Source organism: Rhinolophus ferrumequinum, chromosome 17 (genome assembly GCF_004115265.2).
Source record: "Rhinolophus ferrumequinum isolate MPI-CBG mRhiFer1 chromosome 17, mRhiFer1_v1.p, whole genome shotgun sequence".
NCBI classification, from domain to species: Eukaryota; Metazoa; Chordata; class Mammalia; order Chiroptera; family Rhinolophidae; genus Rhinolophus; species Rhinolophus ferrumequinum.
Window position 1 is genome coordinate 7,610,261 of NC_046300.1, and position 18,846 is coordinate 7,629,106.

Consider the following 18,846-nt stretch of genomic DNA (forward strand, 5'->3'; position numbering starts at 1 on the left):
GAGGCCTCCAGATTAGACTTCCGGAAGGGAACCAACATTTGTTGGGCGCTTACTGCGTGCCCAGGTGTGCTGTGGGCACTGTCGCAACACGTCACCTGGTCCTCAGGTAGCTCTTGGAGAGGGAGGATTCGTTGGGCACTGAAGGAGTCCCAGGCGCGGGGAGGGGCTATGTCGGTCTCCGGCGAACACAGCAGGCGCTCAAGTGTTGGTGCAGGTTCCCGTCGAGACCCTCTCCGGCCACTGGGGGTTGGGGCCGGGAAGTATCCGGAGGGCAGAAGGCAACTTGGGCCGTCCCGAGATCTCGTGCGGACGCGGGACGTGTAAGGCCACGGGCGCTGGGAGGGCGTCGCATCCCCTCCCCTGCCTCGCCCTCCTTCCTCCTCTTCCTCCTGGGCGGGGTTCCCGGAACCCGCCGGGGCGTGGCGAAGAAGCGGGTGGCCGCGCGGGTCCCTGGAGCTGCGGCTGCACCTCGACCCTGGTGCTTCCGTCCGTTTGTCCATCCGTCTGTCTGCCCAGCCATGGCCACGCTAGCCCCCACGGCACGGATCCTGTTGCTGCTCCTGCTGCTGCTGCTGCCGCCTCCGGGTGGTGAGCCTTTGGGGGTGGGGGAGTTTGTCCCGGCCAGGGACGGGGCCAGCCACGTCTGCTCCGGACCTGAACCGAGCCCAGGCATTGCCATCCCCACAGTGCCCCCACCCTGGCATTCCCACCCCTAATAAATCCGAGGCAGTGGCAAACCCCCAGGACTGACCTCTTCTCCTCCCAGCACCCCTCCCGGCCTGAACTGACACTGCCCAGACCCCAGGCAGCTGCCACCATTGTTCTGTCCTGGAATTGTGTGTGTGGGGGGGGGCCGGGGGGAGTGAGGGTGGGGGTGGGTGGCGGGGTGGGGTCTGTCCTCCCTCTGGTGGATGTTTCAAGGCATTGACTTCTCAGAAGCTAGAGTAGGATTCCCTGCCTGGCCTTAGCCCTGCGTGGTGGAAGCTGGGAGGCCTGGCCCCTCCCTCAGAGGTCTTACATTGGCCTCTGTTTACTGGCAGGGAACCCCCTAGCCCCCACCCGCCGCCTCTCAGGCCCTGTGTTCCTGGAGGCAGCTGAGGTGGGCCTCCGGCTGGAGGAGACACAACTAACTGTATGTGTTGATTGGTTGGCTGTACACTAATGATTCACAGACGGGAAGAAGGCCAGACTGGGGGCCTTTTAGGGCTAGAAATTGAAACAGCACCCTCCCCTCCAGCCACAGGCAGCCAAAGGTCCTTCTGGATGGGTGGCTTCCTGGAGGGGAAGGACCTTATTTCCTGGGGGGCTGTGAGGAATCTGGAGGACCTGGGGTGGGAAAGAAGAGGCAGAGCCCTGGTCCGTTGTCCAGTGAGGTCTGGAGAGCCTTGTCCAGAGTCTCTGGGGGTCAAAGAACATTGGGCTCTGGGCCCAAACAGAGTCACTGGTGTTTGTCTTCAGCCCCAGCTTAGACGCTTGGGCTGGGCTGTGGCTCTAAAGTACAGCCTTTAGAGCTGTTGTGGCACCTGTTACACCACCTTGCTAGAGGTGGTGGTGGGTCATCTCTGCCTCTCAGCAGCTTGGGCCCTGCTGATCAGATCTGCTGTCAGGTGGACAGCTGGCTGGGCGAGGCCTGTTGGTGGTCCCACCCGCTGCCCCACAACTTTGCTGGGAGTAGGGTTCTGCCTGGAGCTGCTAAGAGCAAAGTACCCCTCCCATACCCCCCACCCTATTCCTGTTATCTCTTCTCAAGGAGGTTACTCAGTGGGCCTGGCTCTGCTGATGGCCCCAGGGTACGTTATACACTGACTAGGCTGGGTCACTAGAGTCCCAGGGCTGTTTCCAGGTGACAACCACGTGACAAGGTTTATCATCAGACCTATCCCCAGTCCACCATAGTCATCTGGGCCTTGCTGGACTGGCTGATTCCATTTGGGGTCCAGGCAGAGTCCTGGACTTCCCATCCTGCCATGGGCACTCTATCTCTGCTAAGGTAGCGTAAGGATGCTTGGGAACATATGGCTGTAGCATCTGCCTGGAAGTTTGCAAACCTTGTGGTCACCCAAAGCCCAGGGTCATCTTCCACACTTGTTAGCCAGGTCCCTTAAGCATGACCTTGTGTACTGAAGCTCTGATCCTTACCAGCCTGTGGGGATGTCCTTAGATTCAAATTCTGTGGCCGAGAGCCTTGTGATGGTTCTGGGGATTGAAATGGTGCCACTGCGTTGGAGCCCTGGCCAGTGAGAGCACAGACATTTCCTAGGCACCTGCTGCAGGCCCAGGGCAGGACTAAGTGCTGCATGGACACTTGTGTGGTGGGTGTGACAGTGGACGATGGTGAATTGGTCAGGAGACAGCCTACGTGGGGGTGTGGTCTGTGACTGCTGGGCCCCTGACATTGTAATGTCCAGCAGGGGCTGAGGCTGCTGTGGCTGAGTGGTCGGGAGGGAATGGCGATTATGAATCGGCCTGTCCAGTGCCTGGTCCCCAGCAGCTGGTCGGGGGTGTTACTGTTCAGCTGTGTGACTGCTGAGCTTGGGCGGCTTCTGGAGAGGGTGGCCTGGAGTAGATTTGAAGGTGGGGGTGGGAGACAGGAAGAATACGGGCAGAATGTGGATAGGACTGAAAAGTTGGGGTGACCTTCAAGGCCCTTTGCAGTCTGGATCCTGCTTTGCGGATTTGGACTTGCTCCTAAGGCAAAGTGAACCAGGGATGGTGTGAGAGTCGGAAGTGGCCCCGTCAGACTCACACTTCAGAAAGTTCACTGTCCCTTCAGAAGGCCAGCAGACTGGTGGGGAAAGAGAGAGCCCAGTTAGGTACATCTGCTGTGGCCCAGCGGGGAGGAGGCAAGGATGGTTGGGGTAGTAGCCAGAGGTGGCCAGTGACTCGGATGGCTCAGCAATGGCCCAGCATGCTTGTGCCTGCTGGCCTTGCGGGGGAAAGGGCCGTGTTGCCTGGGACATGGCTGGGTCCTGGTGTGAGGCTTTAGCATGTGGCCACAGGTGAACTCGTGTTTCTATTCTCCAGCCCAGGATGAAGTGTGTATAGCTCCCAGTGGATACAACCTCTTCCCCAAGTCCTGTCCTGATTTCTGCTGTGGCACCTGTTACAGCCAGTACTGCTGCTCTGATGTGCTGAAGAAATTTGTGTGGAACCAGGAAGGGTGTGCTGATTTTGAAAGCAGGTAGGTGCATCCGTGGTCACAGGGTGGGTGGCTGGAGCCTGCCCCAGCGGGAGTGTGCGTGGAAGGGAACTAGCCCTTCCGACCTCTCAGGATGGTGGCGGAGCATTGGGTCGGGGAGTCTCTGTTCTGGGCTGGATTCCCCAGACCCTCTTCACTTAGTCCCTTGCTCTTCTCTCCCTTCGCCTGGAGGGCTCCAGCTCCCCTAGCCTTGGGCTGAGCAGGTTTCTCGGGGGTTTGTGGCCTCAGCTGGTCCTGTGGCTCAGCCCTGGGTGTGTACTTGGACCAACATGTCCCGAGGGTGGGCACCTTGGCATGAGTGTACCCCGCAGTATGTACCTGCACCTGGGGGGGATGTTGTATGTGATTTGTGCAGGTACCATCTTGTGGGCCCTGAAGGGCACAGTGCATGGGCATATGCCCTATCGGGTGCCATGCCTGTGTCCTGGTGTGGCCCATGGATTTGCACTGCACCTTGGGTGTAGACTATTTCATGGACGGAAACCAAGGTTCCAGGCCCCTGCATATCTCTCCCTTTGCCACATTCTTTGTTTCTTTTGTGTTTGGCCACAGGTATAGGGGGTTGAGGTGGTCATCCTCCTCAGCTCAGGCCAGGTGATCGTCATTGTCTAGACAAGACCAGGCCCCCACCATCTTATGTATTTATTTTAATCTCCCATGATAGTTTCGTTTCCTCTGTCACCCTCTAGGCAACCAGTCTGCCATATCCTGTGATTGTTTCTGTTCTTGCAAAATCCATTTTGTTTTGTGGTACAAGGAACTCCCTTCCTTTTTACACTCAGTACAGTGTTTCTAAAACCCACCCATGTTGTTGTGTGTACATCTGGCGTGTGCCCATCACTACTGTGTCATTCTCTGTGGTGTGAGGCTAAACTGTTGCTATCACAGATAACTGCATGGGCATCCTTGTAGGACTTGCTCCTACCTTCTGCAGAGCCATGTGAGGATTTCTTGGCAGTATATGTGGGAGCAAATTGCCAGGTCAGAGAAATGCACATAGTTCCTGAGGCCTGCCAAAGTACTCTTGGGAATGGTGGCACCTGCCAGCTACACCTGAGTGTTCCTGATGGATCATAATCCACCCTTTTACTTTCAACCTTTTGGTATCCTTATATTTTACAAGTGTCTTTTGTTTTGTTTTTTTAATCCAGTCTGGTAATTTTTTAAAAGACAGGAACATTTATTCCATTTAAAAGTAATGTAATTGTTGGTATTCTGGGATTATATTTGCCATCTTATTTTGTGCTTTTTATTTGTCTCTCCTGTACTTCTTTCTTTTTCACTTACTGTATTGTTTTGGTTTTTATTACATTTTTTTTCTCTTCTACTGTTTACTTCTTTTCTAATCTATATACCTTTATTCCTTTTTCTTGCTTTATTGCACTGGCTAGAACCTCCAGTACAATGTTAAGTAGAAGTAGTGAGAGCAGACATCCCTGTGTTGTTTTCAATTTTAGGGAGAAAGCATTCACTATTAGATACCATGTTAACTGTAGCTTTTTCATAGGAGTCCTTTATCAGCTTGAGGAAGTGCTCTTCTATTGCTAGTTTGCTTGGCGTTGTTATGATGAAGAGTTCCTGAATTTCGTCAAATATTTTTCCTGCATCTGTAGTGTTGATTGTATGATTTTTCTATTTTTATTCTGTTAATGGGGTAAATTACATTGATCTCATTCTTGAAGAATATTTCCTCTGAGCAGAACTTAAGTTAATGGTTAGTTTCTCTTAGCCTATTGTCTTCTGGCTTCTATTATTTCTGTTAAGGCATCAGCTCAATAGTCAGTTGTCCCTCATTTACAAGAAATCCTTTATTCCTTCTGGCAGCTTTTTAAGATTTTTTTTCTTGCCTTTGGTATTCTTCAGTCATCGTATGATGTATCTAGGTATGGATTTCTTTTTGTCTATGTTGCTGTGGATTTGTTGAGCTTATTAAATCTGTGGTTTAGTGTCTCATCAGTTCTAGAAAATTCTTTGCCATTACTTATTTAAATGTTATCCTTCCTTTCCTTTTTTTCTTCTGGAACTCCAATTAGACATATGCTACATCTTCTGCTCCAGTGTTCACCTCTAATAGTCTGTCTTTCATATTTTCATCTCTATGCTGCGTTCTGGATAATGTCTTCTAACCTCTTAGTTCACTCAGATCTTTCTTCAACTATGTCCAATCTGTTGTTAAAGTCATCCATTGAGGTTTTTTTTATATTGTAAAATATAATTCACATACAGAAAAGTGCACAAAATGCTCAGTGACTTATCATAAAACAAATACCTGGATAATCACCATACAGGTTAATATAATACACACAACATTACCAGCAACTCAGAAGCATCTGTGAGCTCACTCCCCATACTGTTGCTTCTCACCCCACCAAGGTAACTGTTATTCTAACTTTTATATAACCTTGCTTTCCTTTAGAATTGTAACACCCAAGCATGAATCCCTAAATTATATAGTTTAATTCTTTTCTGGTGGGGGGAGTGAAAAAGCTTTCATAAGTTGAAAGCTTTTGTTATATATTGTATATATAATATATGTGTACATATATTATATATAAATAAAATTACACAAACCTGAAGTGTACAGTTTAGTGAATTATCACAAAGTAGACACATCCATGTAATCACCACTTATCCAGAAATAGGACATCATACTGACCCAGAAGCCCCCTCACGTTCCTTCCCAATTAGCATTCCCTCTGGTAACCCTAAAAGTATCCATTAACCTGCTACCCCTGTTACACAGACATGTATAGACATACAAATAAAATCATATATATTTGCCTGTTGTTCTGTATCTGGTTTCCTTCTCTTCACATGTGAGTTTCCTGTTAAGCACCATAGTGTGGTGTTTGTTCGTTTTCCTTGGTGTGTGGTATTTAGTTTTATACCATAATTTATCCATTCTAATGTTGATGGAAATCTGGAGCGTATCCATTTTTTTGGCTGTTACAAACTGCTGCTGTGAGCATTCTTGTACTTATGTTTTGGTGTACATGTGTATGCATTTCTTTTAAGTATGTGGCTAGTAGTAGAGGTAGAGATCAAATTTTATTTTTTAATATGGATATCCAGTTGACCCAACACCATTTATTGAGAAAACGACCTTTTTTCCATCACCCTGCCGTGCCAACTTTGTTATAAATTGAGTGTCCACACCTGGATGGATATGTCTTTAGGCTCTCTATTATGTTAACATTGGCCGATTTGTCTCTCCTTAAGCTAAAAGACTCATAATTACTATAGCTTTATAATAAGGTTTGATATTCTTCAGTATTGTTTTAGTTATTTTTGGCCTTTTATTTTGCATGTAAATTTTAGAGTCAGCTTGTCAGTAAAATCAGCTTAGATTGCATTGACTTTATAGGCTATTGTTGTAGAATTGATATTTTACTATATTGAGTTTTTTAATTCATCAACACAGCATATCTGTCCATGTATTTAGGTTTTCTTTCATTTTCTCTTAATTATGTGTTATAGTTTTCTATGTTAAAGCCTTGTATATCTTTCATGGTATTTTTTCCTAAGTTTTTGATTTTTTTGATTTTTTAAATAGCAGTTTAAAGTTTTTGTTATCTAATTATTTATTGACATAGATATAATTTTTATAAATTGACTCTGTATCCAGAGACCTTTAGGATTGTCTTCAAAAATAGTCATGTTGTGTGCCAATTTTCTCCCTTCCTCTTGGGATGCAGCTTTTCAGGTCCCAGCCCAAGTGAGTGGGAGTCATCAGAGCCTTCCCACCTGGTGGGCTCTGTATCTAATCTCTATCATCTGAAACTTTCAGACATTCTCCTGGAGTGGCCAGTTAGCTCAGTTGGTTAGAGCACAGTGTACTTAACAACGAGGTTGCCGGTTCAATCCCCACATGGGCCACTGTGAGCTGTGCCCTCCACAACTAGATTGAAACAACAACTTGACTTGGAGCTGATGGGTCCTGGAAAAACACACTTAAAATAAATAAACGTTTAAAACAAAAAAAAGAAGAAGTTCTTAGCCTCTCAACTGCCCCTTGAAATTGGCTAATGTCTCCAGGAGAAAAAGGGCCTCAGAGGCCAGGCTCACGTCCACGGATCTTTCTTCCCAGCCTTCCACCACTGGATCCCACCACTGGATCCCAGCCTGGTACTCTGCCCTGTGTCATTGTTCGCCAAGTCTGCACACTGATTTTCTTTTCTCAAAAAGAATTTGTATGAGAGTTTATTTGAGCCAAACTGACGACATACGAGGTCGGACAATTAAGTTCGCGAACTCATCCTAGAAAAAAAATGCTACACACCTCATGGCTGAGTATCACTACAGTCACCTTTGAAACACTCCCCTGGGAAGCTGTGCACTGACACCAGCACCTAGTCCGCCTTTCAAAGCAATTTTGGAACTCTTTCTGTAATGGCTGTCATCGTATTACCCTTGATTTCCTGAATGTCATCAAATGTCTTCCTTTCAATATTTCCTTTATGTTCAGGTAAAGAAAGAAGCATAGGGGGCCCAGATCAGGTGAGTAGGAAGGGTGTTCCAATACAGTTATTTATTTACTGGCTAAAAACTCCCTCACAGACAGTGCGGTGTGAGCTGGTGCATTGTTGTGATGTGAGAGCCATGAATTATTGGTGAAAAGTTCAGGTCGTCTAACTTTTTCACACAGCCGTTTCAGCACTTCCAAATAGTAAACTTGGTTAACTGTCCATTTGGTACAAATTCATAATGAATAATCCCTCTGATATCAAAAAAGGTTAACAACATCATTGCAACAAACTTGCGAAGTTAATTGTCAGACCTCTATGCTGGGGAGCAAGATTTCAAATGCTTCCTCTTTCACACTGATTTCTAAAAATATTTTCTCCTCAGCTTTATGGGTTGTCCTTCATACTTATTAGGGTATAGTTGTTCCTAAGGCTTTGAAATGTTATTTATTTTTACATTTAACTTTCATATAACTACAAAATTTTCAAATAATTATAAAAGCTGTGAGAATAACTCCGTATATCTGTCACCCACTTCCATGGTTACCAACACTCTGACACAGTTCCACACACCTCCTGCCACTTTTTCTTTTCTTCTGGATTATTTAAAAACAAATCCCAGACATCATAAACATTTCTCCTTAAATGTTAGTTTATATTAGTACAAATGAGTCCTTTAAAAAGAAATTAAACCACTGTATCAATAACACATATGGCACAATTAACAGTAATTCATTAATAGCTTTCAATACTTGTCTGTCTTTAGTTGACTTCACTTGTTTCAAAAATTTCTTTGTGGGTAGTTTGTTCAAGTCAGGATCCAAACAAGGTTATTATTTTTTAAAAATCTCTTGTTCCTATAGTTATTTCCCCTTTTTTATTCTGTATTTTTTTTCTTTTTGTATCATTTCTCCTTTTCTTGATTAGTCTTGCCAGAGGTCTACCAGCTTTGGTGTTGTTAATCCCTTATTTTCTGTGGCCATTTTTCTCTTTTATTTTTGTACTTACTTTGATTAATTCCTTCCTTATATCACATTTTGGATTTGCCCTATTACTTTTTCCCCATCTCACTATTGAAGATACAAATTTCCCTCTAAGAACTACATTAGCTGTGTTTTACGAATTTGACCTGTAGTATTTTCATTATTATTCAGTTTTATATATTTCTTAATTTCCTTTAGGATTTCTTTAAACCCACAGGGTTTTTCTTGTTTCTTTTTTTTGTGCCATGTTAACTAGTAGTTTCCCAAGGCATGAGTTATTTTTAGCATTCCTTTTTTGTTTTTTTAACTTTGTGGCTTTTTAGGCTTCTGTTCCTGATTTCTGACTTCACCCCTTTGTGATTGGAGAAGATACTTTGTAGGACAGCTGTCTTTTCAAATTTCATCAGACTCTTTTTGTGGCCTCACATGTGGTCTGTGCTGGTTTTTGTCCCATTTGCACTTGAGAAGAATGTGTGGCATTGTAGCCTGAGACCCAGGGGGGTGTGATATCCATGCCCCAGGGGCCCCCAGGGCTGCCTCCATGGCCCAGTAGCGGGTTGGCGCTTGTACATGTCCTGTGTGTGCACTCATGTAGTGTTTGTTTGCTCCTGGTACACTGGGTGGGCCTTGCTGTGCTAATTGTGAGGTTTCCTCTTTGCAGTTTTGACAGTATCAGGGACAACGCAGACCATGTGCGCGAGCTGGCCGAGTCGCTGAAGTTCCGCTCCGACATAGACAGCGACCCCATGTCAGGGTAAATAAAACCAGCAGGCTGGGTGCGTCTTCCTGGCAGAGGTGACAAGGGGGCTCAGGTGGGCTCGGGTGATGGCTGTGGGGACCTGATGGCTTTGTGTGAGTGGCAGGGAGGTTGTTACCATATCTGACCACCAAGACCCTTGATCCTTATGTTTGGAATTTGTGTCCTTATCATTGTGCTGGGGTATTGGCAATGGGGGTGACTGTGGTGGGGGGTTGACATGTGAAAGGTCAAGGGTGGGGGTTCATATTGACCTAAGTGAGGGGGTAGGTACGGGTGACTGATGGGTGTAGGAGAGTCGAGGGAGTGACAGGCATGGGGCGATGGTGGCAGGGATGAGGTGACGGGGGCCCTAACGCTGAGTGTGTGGTGGTGGGGATAGGCCGAGGTGCTGGGGGTGCTGGGGACATGTGTGGTGACGGGGTGACAGGCAGTGTATGGTGATGGGGTGACAGGCAGTGTGTGGTGATGGGGTGACAGGCAGTGTATGGTGATGGGGTGACAGGCAGTGTGTGGTGATGGGGTGACAGGCAGTGTATGGTGATGGGGAGCAGTTGTGGTAAGATGGTGGGGGGGGCGATGGTGGCAGCGGGACTGGTGGTGGGTACAAGGAGGGGGTAATGGTGGCAATGGTGGCAGTGATAGGGGCTGTGGCAATGCCGGGTGCATGGTGATAGGGTGAGAATTCTGGGGCAAAGCTACTCAGACAACTGATGATGCCCGTACCTACCTGTGTCAGGTTTGTGGGTCATGGTTACCGTGTCAGGGCCCTCCTGTCGGGGCCAAGGAACAACCCATTCTCCCAAACTCCAGTCTCCTTGGCCAGGTTCCTTCCCTGTCTTGTTGCCACCATAACAGGTCTCATGACTCCGCATCTCATGTGGATGGAATGGCTGTGCAGCCTCTCGTGTGTATTTTCCCGGTGGAGTCTCTTCCCCATGTTGTCTGTCCCTGCCCTGGTGGGTGTAGAAGCCCCTCTTAGGAGAAGATCCTCCCAGGCCTGGTTGATCCTTTGGGGGAAGAGACTTTGGGCTCTGGGCCTGTGCGGGTGTCCACTTCTTGCCCTGCCCCATCCTGCCCTGTGGGCCTGGGCGGGTGTGGGGCCGCACTGGCTGCAGGGGAACTGAGGCCGGACTCCTGAGAGTGCAGGAGGGCAGGAAGTGCAGCCCGTGCTCCCTCCCAGCCTGGGGCTGATCCTGCCCCCTCAGCTGATGGAGACTGAGCTTTTGAAGCACCCCTCCCTCCATGTCTAGAACTGTGGGCTTTCAGATGGTCTCAGGGGAGGCTGACATCTAGCCGGTGTGGGCCTGTAGGCCGCCCAGGTGTGGGCCTTGTCCTGATGACAGTGAACCTCATGGAGGGTTCTGGGCACTGCTGGGGTCTGAATGGTGTTTTAGGAAGAAGACCTCTCTAGCTGCTCCGTGGAGGATGAGGAGAGCAGGCAGGCAGCCAAGGGAGGCAGCCATGGCTTCTTGGTCCCATGTGCTGGAGGCTAGAGGCAGACTGTGCTTGGTGAGGCCAGGTGAGCTGGAGACCAGGCATTCAGTAGCTGTCTGTTAGGAAGGGAGCGGAGGGAGTGGCAAGGGGTCGGGGGTGCCCTGGTCTCTGCTGCAGTGACAGGGTCAGAGGTCGTTCCCAGCATGAGGATTTAGAATGGAGAGTCGGTTTGGGGTGAAGGGCTTGGTTTGGGTGGGATGAATGTTTTGAGGACTGAATCTGAGGGTCAACAACCATTGAGGGCTGGCGGCACGGACCTGAGGGGGAGGAGACAGGAAGGCGGCCTGGACTGTATTGAGAAATGTGGATTCCACACCACGGAGGCCATGGCGCCCTTGGCAGGAGTTGTCCAGTAGAGCAGATTGAAGAGTGAGTTGGAAGCGTGTGCAGTGAGGTGAGTGTAGACCGCTCCATGGAGACTAGGCCGTGAACAAACGAGAAGTAAGACAGGAGTTGGAGGAGGAATCAGGTTGAAGAAGGCTGCTTTTGCAATGGTGGGGACTTGAGCTGGGAAAGTGGAGAGAGGGGACAGCCAGAGGGGGCACAGGAGGAGAAGTGTCTTCCTGGGGCTGTGGCGCAGGAAGGTGACTGGGTCACCTCTCCCTCCCCAAGGTGTGCTCCCAGAAGCAGGCCTGGTCAGCCTGACTGCACACCATGGTTTGTGCACCATGGAGCCTTGTGGGCGCGCCCTGCAGCCTCCCTGCCCTGCTTTGCCCCCTGCGCCACCCATCCAGGCTGTCTTGCCCACCCACTGGGAAGTGCAGATGACTGAAGTAGTGGTCCCCTCCTATTTGCTCCCCCACCCATTTCTGCTTTTTGAGCAGAGCCCCAGTGGTTCCACAGCGCCCGCCTTATAAAGGTTTAGGGCTTGGGGAGCCGGTGCTAGTTGGGTAGAGGGACAGGGTTGTCAATGACATTTCTGTGAAAGCCCTCAGGTGGCTGCCTGTCTGAGCCCCCCCATCACCCGAGGTATCCTCTTGGGTGAGCATCTGTGCGCTGCCCCCTCTGCCAAGGGCACTGTTGTTTGTCTACTGGGTGTTGGCTTCTTGGTGGGGTCCAGCCCCTGCTGCCTGGGTTGCAGCTGGGAGCTCCAGGGACCTGTGCCAGCTCCACCCTCACTCCCTGCCACCAACTCCCTCCTCCTCCTCATTCTTGGATCCTTGCCCTTGGCTCTCCCTCTGGGTGACTCCTTGGGTTCCCCAAGAACAAAGCACCAGGTCAGAGCGCAGGGATCTAGATGAGCCCACATCTGCCTGGCGTAGCCGGGGTGGGTGGTGTCCTTGACACGGGCACCGTACTTCCCATAGTGAAGCCATGTTACCTGTGGGCTTGGGACTGGCTTAGGTCTTCTGCAGCCCTCCACCCCCACCCCAACTTTGGCAGATGAGTCCCATCCTGCTCTGTTGAGAGTTAGTGGCTGTGTGCATTCTCTGCTTGTTCCCTCCCCAGAGCTGCCTTGGTCCCTTGTCATGATTCTTTGGATTCTGATTTCATTGTCCCTTCCCAGATCCTTGCCCCTCACAGGACGATTGGGCAAGATTGGTATGTTTTTAGGCACCTGAGTGATAGGACCTCTGGCTATGGGCCCCAGACAGCCGTGTTGATCTTCTGCCCCGACTCCGCTGTGACAGTGCAGGGGAAAGGCCCGGAGGTCCGTTAGGTGAGGTGTGGGCGCGGTGAACCTGTGCTGGCTCTCACGGGTGCTGTGTCATGGCCGGTGTACTGCCTTGTCAACATTATGGTGAGAGCTAGTGTCCAAGCCCCAGAGACAGCGCTTTCACAGTTTGAACATTGGGAGTCTCCAGCCTGCTGGGGGCCGCCCAATTCTGCCTTCTGAACTTGGCCTTTAGACTCCTTGATCTGGGAGGTAGCGCCAGCCTTGGGAAGCCCCATTCCTCTCAGAGGTCTGGTTTTATTAGTATCATGACCTATTGTGGCCATGGGCCCCTGCCACACTCTGCAACCACCCCTGAAATATTGTGCTTCCTTGGGGCATCATGCCCGGCAGTCCTACTTAGTGCTGCCATGGGGGCCCTGAGTGAATTTATTCATTTGTCAGAGACTTACTGAGCACCTACTATATGCCAGGTGCTGGAGATACAGTGATGGCCCAAAGCAAGTACAGTCTATGCCTCCATGAACCCACAAGCTGGAGGCTAGCTGCAAGTTAACCAAATGCTCGCACGAAGGAGTGAGTGTTTATAAACTGAGGTAGACAGGAATTTGATTCTATAAGAGCATATGTCAAGAAGCCTGATTTCATCTGCGTGGTCAGGGAATGTGTCCCTGAGGAAGTGATGCTTTGAGTTGCGGGCTGAACAAAAATTGATATGGGGATGGGAGGAGGACAAAGGGAGACCAGGCGGGAGGAACTGCAAGTGCAAAGGCCCTGAGGTAGGACACAGCCTGGTGCTTTCCAAAGCTGAAAGGAGGGTGATGTGGCTGGAGTACAGTGGGAAAGGGGGAGTCCTAGACCACACAGGAGTGTTACTGTACTTAGACTTTTAATGAAAGATTAAAAATTTGCCTTATTGTAAGCTTTACTATCTAGTGAGACAAATAGATTTTTTTCTTGTCAACTTTAATAAATGTACAGGAAAGTACACACACACACACACACACACACACACACACAATGTAACAAATTATAAAGCAAATTCCTGAATGATCCCAAGAGCTACAGGAGCCATAGTAGGCTTTTGAATGGGGAGTCACATGAGCATACCTGGCAGGGTGGCAGAGGGGGCCCCAAGGTCCTGCTGGTAGACTTAGGTAGCTGAAGGTGCCCGTCAAGGAGGGTGGCTGGAACGGGCTGCGCAGGGGCTGAGCAGGAGTGGTTCAGGCACACTGAGTCTGGGTGTCTCTCTCACCCCTCACCCCGTGGTGGCATTGTCCTGGGAAGACAGCCTGAGCGCCTGCCTCCCTCTCCACTCCTGGCCCTTCCCTACTGATCACACAGCTGGGAACAGTTGGGGCACCTGGTGCGCTGTGTCTTTAAGAGGGTCCCTGTGTGTCCTTCCTGCCACTGACGTCACGATAGGGGAGGGCCTAGTAGATTTGCTTTCCTTTTCTCTGAAAGGGGAGGAGATTGAAACTGAGTGGCCCACGATGGAAAGAGGGAAGTCGGGGGTGCAGTACTCAGAGTAAAAGTGGAGGCTAACATGGGGTGAGCTTGGGTGTGGTGGTGTATGTGTGTGAGACAGAGTGAAAGTGAGGGAGAGAAAGGGAGAGTGGGAGAGATTGAAGATGAGGCACTGTCATTGATCGTCCCTGAATGTCTGTGTGTCTCCATTCCCTGGGTCAGCAGAGGGTCTGGGAGGAGCTGACTGACAGTCCTGTCTTGGGGCCTGTTCTGGGCCGCACAGCAGCCAGTGGCTCCTGCTTTGCAAATGCTGTCGGGTAGTTTTGAGTCTGGAGTGTGAAGAGTCTGTCCTCCTACTGTCCCTAGGCTGTGGTGCAGGGCCCTGCTGAGAGGGTGCTGCCTGTCTGGGCAGGAGGTGGAAGCCCCCACAGCCCTGCCCTGGGCCTCAGGAGGCAGATACCTGACAGCTCACCAGGCTATTTATTTCCAGGTTTTAACAGGCTTGGTGCAGTTGCTAAGCATTTGCCTTTTATTAGAATAGAGCTTGGCCTCTGGGAACAGGGGAGCTTAGCACAGGTTCTTTCTGCCCTTGAAAGTCAGTTTGGGTGAACTTCTGGCCCAGGGCCTGCTTTCTCAAAGAGCAGGCCCTCCACCATCGTCATCCTTGCTGAGGGGCCTGGGTCAAGCAGAGTGGCCTCCTTTTCCAGAAGTCAAGGCACCTCCAGCCCCTCCATGTCATCCATCTGGCTCTTAGTTTACCCACCCTGTGAAGCCCAGATGGAGGTGCGTGTGAATAGTGGGCTTGGTGATCGCACCCAGCAGGCTCAGGTCACCTCGGGGACAGCCCTGCCCGAGCTGGCCAGCGCAGAGGCTGCGTTCACTGCATTCCTGTCCTCGCTGTTCTGGCCACACTGGTCTCTGCTGTGCTGGAACTTCTCCCCATCTTCGTCCCATGTGCTTCCTGAGTCATTTTACCTCCAGCATCTGCCTCCTACAGTGGCCTGTGGGCTCCTAGAGGCCACAGGTTGGTCTGTCTCACCCATCGCTGAGTTTTTGGCTCAGACCACAGTGCCTGGCTTGTGGCATGTGCTCGGTGACCATCCGCTGACGGTCGGTGGGGTGGTGTGTGTATGGTGGGAGACACAGAAAATGCCCTCCCATACCCTGAGGGTAGGGTTCGGGGGGCAGACCCCAGGTGGGGTGCTTTACCTCGTCTCACAACCCATTTTATGCCTGAGGAAATGAGACTGAAACAGGTTCAAACTACACACCGGAAGTTGCTGTATCTGTTGCCCGACCTCCTTCAGCAGGAGGGGTGCCCCGGGGTGGGTGGGCTGTGGCCTGCTGGCCCTGGGCATGGGGCCCTTGGTCATGCCCGGCTCTCCGGCAGGTTCGGGGCGACTGTGGCCGTTGGCCTGACCGTCTTTGTGCTGTTTGTTGTCACCATCATCGTCTGCTTCACCTGCTCCTGCTGCTGTTTGTACAAGATGTGCCGCCGGCCACGCCGTAAGCATGCCCCATGGGCCCTTGTGCACAGACCCCAGGGGGGCAAGGGGAGCTGACCGGGACCCTGATTCGGCTAAACTGTGGGGAAGGGCAAGCCTGAGGGTCCTGACGGGGATTCTCTTTCCAGCGGTCGTGACCACCACCACGTCCACCACCGTGGTGCACGCCCCTTACCCTCAGCCTCCAAGTGTGCCACCCAGCTACCCTGGGCCGTCGTACCAGGGCTACCACCCCATGCCCCCCCAGCCAGGGCTGGCGGCAGGACCCTACCCGACACAGTACCCACCACCCTACCCGGCCCAGCCCATGGGCCCGCCTGCCTACCACGAGACATTGTCTGGTGAGTACACTGCCAACTCTGACTCTGCCTAACCCCAAAGACCCTGCTGTACCCACAGCCAACCAGTGTCCTCTCTATTTTCAGGAGGTGCAGCCATGCCCTACTCTGCCAGCCAGCCTCCTTACAACCCAGCCTATATGGACCCCCCGAAGGCCGCCCACTGAGAATGGCCCTGCATCTCTGGCTGCCACTTGATACTCTGTGTGTATGTGCGTGTGATTGGGGATGCGGGCATGGTCTTTTTCTCCCGTGCAGGATGTGTGCGTGTCCTGTTTGTACATAAGGCTTCTGGTGGTGCTGACAGGTGGGACAGTCCGTACCAGTTACTGGGACCATACCTTTTTCTCTTCCTCACTTGAAATTATGCTTCCTTGAAATCTCAAGCAAATTCAAAGCATGAGGTGGGAGTTCTTTTCCAGACCACCCCAGGGAGACCAGGTGGGGCTTGTCACATTAGGATCGCACTGCTTTTTTCTGGGCAAGATACACGCATGTTCTGGTTTCAGCGGGATGGCTGGCCGCTGCTCGAGGCCACAGCTTGTCCCCAGGCTGTGTGCTTCCCTTCGAAGAACCAGAGCTGTGATTCAGGCAAGTGGGTGAGGTTTGGGACCTGTCTAAGTTGGGTTTTGATCCCATAGCCCCTGGAGCCTGTGCCATGGCCAGTGGAGGGTGGGCAGCCTTTTGATATCCAAACACCTAAGGCAGAGCCCCACCCACCCTGACAGCTGTCTGCCTGGACTGTTCCTGCAACTTCCCAGGGACCACCTGGAGGACCACTTCCACCCACGGTTCTGGGTACCCTGGCTGGCCCCGGCCCCCGCCAGCGGTGGGCAGGGTAGCCTCTGTCCACCTACCTACACACTCAGGTGTCCTTCCTGCCGTGTTTTTGTTTTACTTTTAGCCAAACATTTGGCCTGTTTTCTGTTTCAAAATGTGATCGTTTCTATGAGGCTGAAACCCCTGGGTCCCGGCAGAGAGGGACCCCGACCTCTGTAGCCCCTGCTTTCCCCACACCAGCCCCACAGAATATCCAGGTCCTGTACCCCCGGCCACAGTTTGTCCTGGCCGTGGGGACACCTGGGCCAGTGGACTGTCTGGAGCAAAGGGACCAAAGTGGAGGGGGCCTTGGGTGGCTGTGGGCCCGGACATGAATACCTCGGGGTTCCCTGTCCCTGTTTCTGTCTCACCATCTGTCTTAGCTTTGTGCCTGTTGATATGTTTCTGAGAGTCGGGGTCTGCACCCTTGTTTATAATAAACGCGGACATTTGGAACTGCTGCCCCCTTTCTTCAGAGCCTTGGCTGCAGGCATTGGGTAGGAGGCCAGGTACCATTTCCATCCAGCACTTGGATTTCCCTGTTTTCCCTGCTTGTGTTGGGCTCAGACGTCTGACCATCCTGCTGGGGAGGGTGAAGGACAAAGACCGCACCGCCCTCGGTGCCCCCTCCATGGCCCGAGAGCAGGCAGAGGTGCAGGCGGCTGCAAAGCTGCCCAGGAAGGTAGAGGCGAGGGACCACAGTGCTGTCGGGGTCTTTATTCATCAGACGTTCTTTCTCGTCCTATTGCCCAGGTGTGGCCAGGGACAGCCCGTACAGGGTGGCTATTGCCACGCTGAGGAAGGCCAGCAGGCCCAGTGGGGCCAGCAGGCCCTCCCTGGGTGCGGCTTCAGGGCCCTTCGCTGTAGGTAGGACCTTGGGCCTCCTGCTCCCCCCGAGGTTGGGAATGGAGTCTCCGCCTCTGGCCAGAAGGGTAGTGGCTGTGGCAGCAGGTGGCCTTGAGTGGGTTCCAGTAAAGGCTGTGACCCCGTACATTGGCTTGACGGTGCTGAAGGGCCTGGCGTGAGCGTCCACCCACTGCAGCAGGGCGCGCGGCCTCCACTGACAGATGCTGAGCAGGGCTAGGACGTCGCCCTCGGCCGTGTGCGAGTCCAGTGGGACCTGCCCGTACAGGCGTGTGTAGATGCTGCCCAGGCTGTAGCTCCTCCTCGGGCCATGCTCGGGGGTGCTGCCAGTCTGCTCTACGGCCTTCAGGGCGGCGATGCTGTCCACACAGAAGACGTCGTCCAGAGCCCTGGAGAGGCCCAGCATGGCCAACTCCGCCTGCAGCAGGGGGAAGTCGTAGCGGTCACCGTTGTGTGCCACGAGGCACCAGGGCTGTGGCTGGCGCTGCAGGAAGGCGCGGAGCAGGTTGACCAGGTCTGCATTGAAGTGTTGACGCCGGTGCGCTGCCAGCACAGCTGTGCTCAGGCCTGTGATCTCGCTGGCTGCGGGGCTACAGGCCTTCCCTGGGGCCACACAGAGGGAGAGCTTGTCCACCACGCGGGGTGGTGGGGGCACCATGGGAGGAGGCCCCTGAGGGCTGGGAGGGCTCTCCAGGGCACATCTGTGGACAGCCAGCAGGCACAGCTCCGTGATCTTGGGCTGGGAGAAGGGAAGTCCAGTGGCCTCCAGGTCCAAGAAGATGAGGGTCTGCATGGGCCCCTGGGGCAGGGCCTGCGAGGCCATGTGGGTGTCTACTGCTGAGCTGGGGAGGAGCACAGGGTGGGGAGTGGGTGTGAGTGCCCCAGTGGTGAGATTGAAGGAGAGGAGGGGAGGGGCGGGGAGGAGAGGGGAGGCAGGCACTGTCGCGAGCTCCAGGACCCATTTTCAAGGCAGGAAGCCAGAGGGTGGGATGGCTTCTTTAGTACGATCAGCACATTCAACTGTCCGGGGTTTGTTCCCCCCCAGTGCCTGCTGAGTCTGGGGAGAGGCGGGTGGAACCCATGGCCTTCCCACCCTGCCCCAGGCCCTTGGGGGTCCTCACTTACCAAGCGGCAGGCAGGCAAGCAGCAATGACTGGAGTGCACACTGGCTGGTTCTCGCTGCTGGCAGCAGTGGCGGGAAGTGAAACTTAGTCTGAGCCCGCCCACCGGGCTGGAGTGAGCAAGTCCCGCCCTGCTTGTCAGCCTGCCTCGTCCCTCCCCAGCCCCCCTCCACCCGTGACTCCCCAAAGGCCGCCTCAGACGTACAGCTGTGGGCCTG

The 18,846-nt window shown here is 52.3% G+C and overlaps 2 protein-coding genes across 3 annotated transcripts; one reads left to right on the top strand and one right to left on the bottom strand.

Moving 5' to 3' along the window:
* The first annotated feature begins 185 nt into the window (after positions 1-185).
* SHISA5 (shisa family member 5) lies at positions 186-17,099 on the top strand. 2 transcript variants are annotated; one of them, XM_033132991.1, is made up of 6 exons: positions 186-588; positions 3,025-3,181; positions 9,307-9,399; positions 15,372-15,487; positions 15,615-15,827; positions 15,912-17,099. In XM_033132991.1, the coding sequence occupies exons 1-6, from the start codon at positions 519-521 to the stop codon at positions 15,989-15,991; spliced, it is 729 nt and encodes a 242-aa protein (XP_032988882.1). In that variant the 5' UTR covers positions 186-518; the 3' UTR covers positions 15,992-17,099. The 2 variants fall into 2 exon arrangements, with proteins under 2 accessions (XP_032988882.1, XP_032988883.1); XM_033132992.1 differs by lacking the exons at positions 186-588; positions 3,025-3,181; positions 9,307-9,399 and adding an exon at positions 13,953-14,065.
* A 252-nt stretch (positions 17,100-17,351) lies between these two features.
* Positions 17,352-18,772, bottom strand: TREX1 (three prime repair exonuclease 1). Its single transcript, XM_033133051.1, has 2 exons — positions 18,633-18,772; positions 17,352-18,349 (listed from the first exon to the last, which is right to left on the bottom strand). The coding sequence occupies exon 2, from the start codon at positions 18,328-18,330 to the stop codon at positions 17,386-17,388; it is 945 nt and encodes a 314-aa protein (XP_032988942.1). The 5' UTR covers positions 18,331-18,349; positions 18,633-18,772; the 3' UTR covers positions 17,352-17,385.
* Between the last annotated feature and the right edge of the window lie 74 nt (positions 18,773-18,846).

Excerpts from the sequence above, each read along its gene's own strand:
- SHISA5 (XM_033132991.1), top strand. The coding sequence starts at position 519 with ATGGCCACGCTAGCCCCCACGGCACGGATCCTGTTGCTGCTCCTGCTG. Across the intron at positions 589-3,024 it reads GCTGCTGCCGCCTCCGGGTG|CCCAGGATGAAGTGTGTATA; the intron begins GTGAGCCTTTGG and ends TCTATTCTCCAG. Across the intron at positions 15,488-15,614 it reads GATGTGCCGCCGGCCACGCC|CGGTCGTGACCACCACCACG; the intron begins GTAAGCATGCCC and ends TTCTCTTTCCAG.
- TREX1 (XM_033133051.1), bottom strand. The coding sequence starts at position 18,330 with ATGGCCTCGCAGGCCCTGCCCCAGGGGCCCATGCAGACCCTCATCTTC.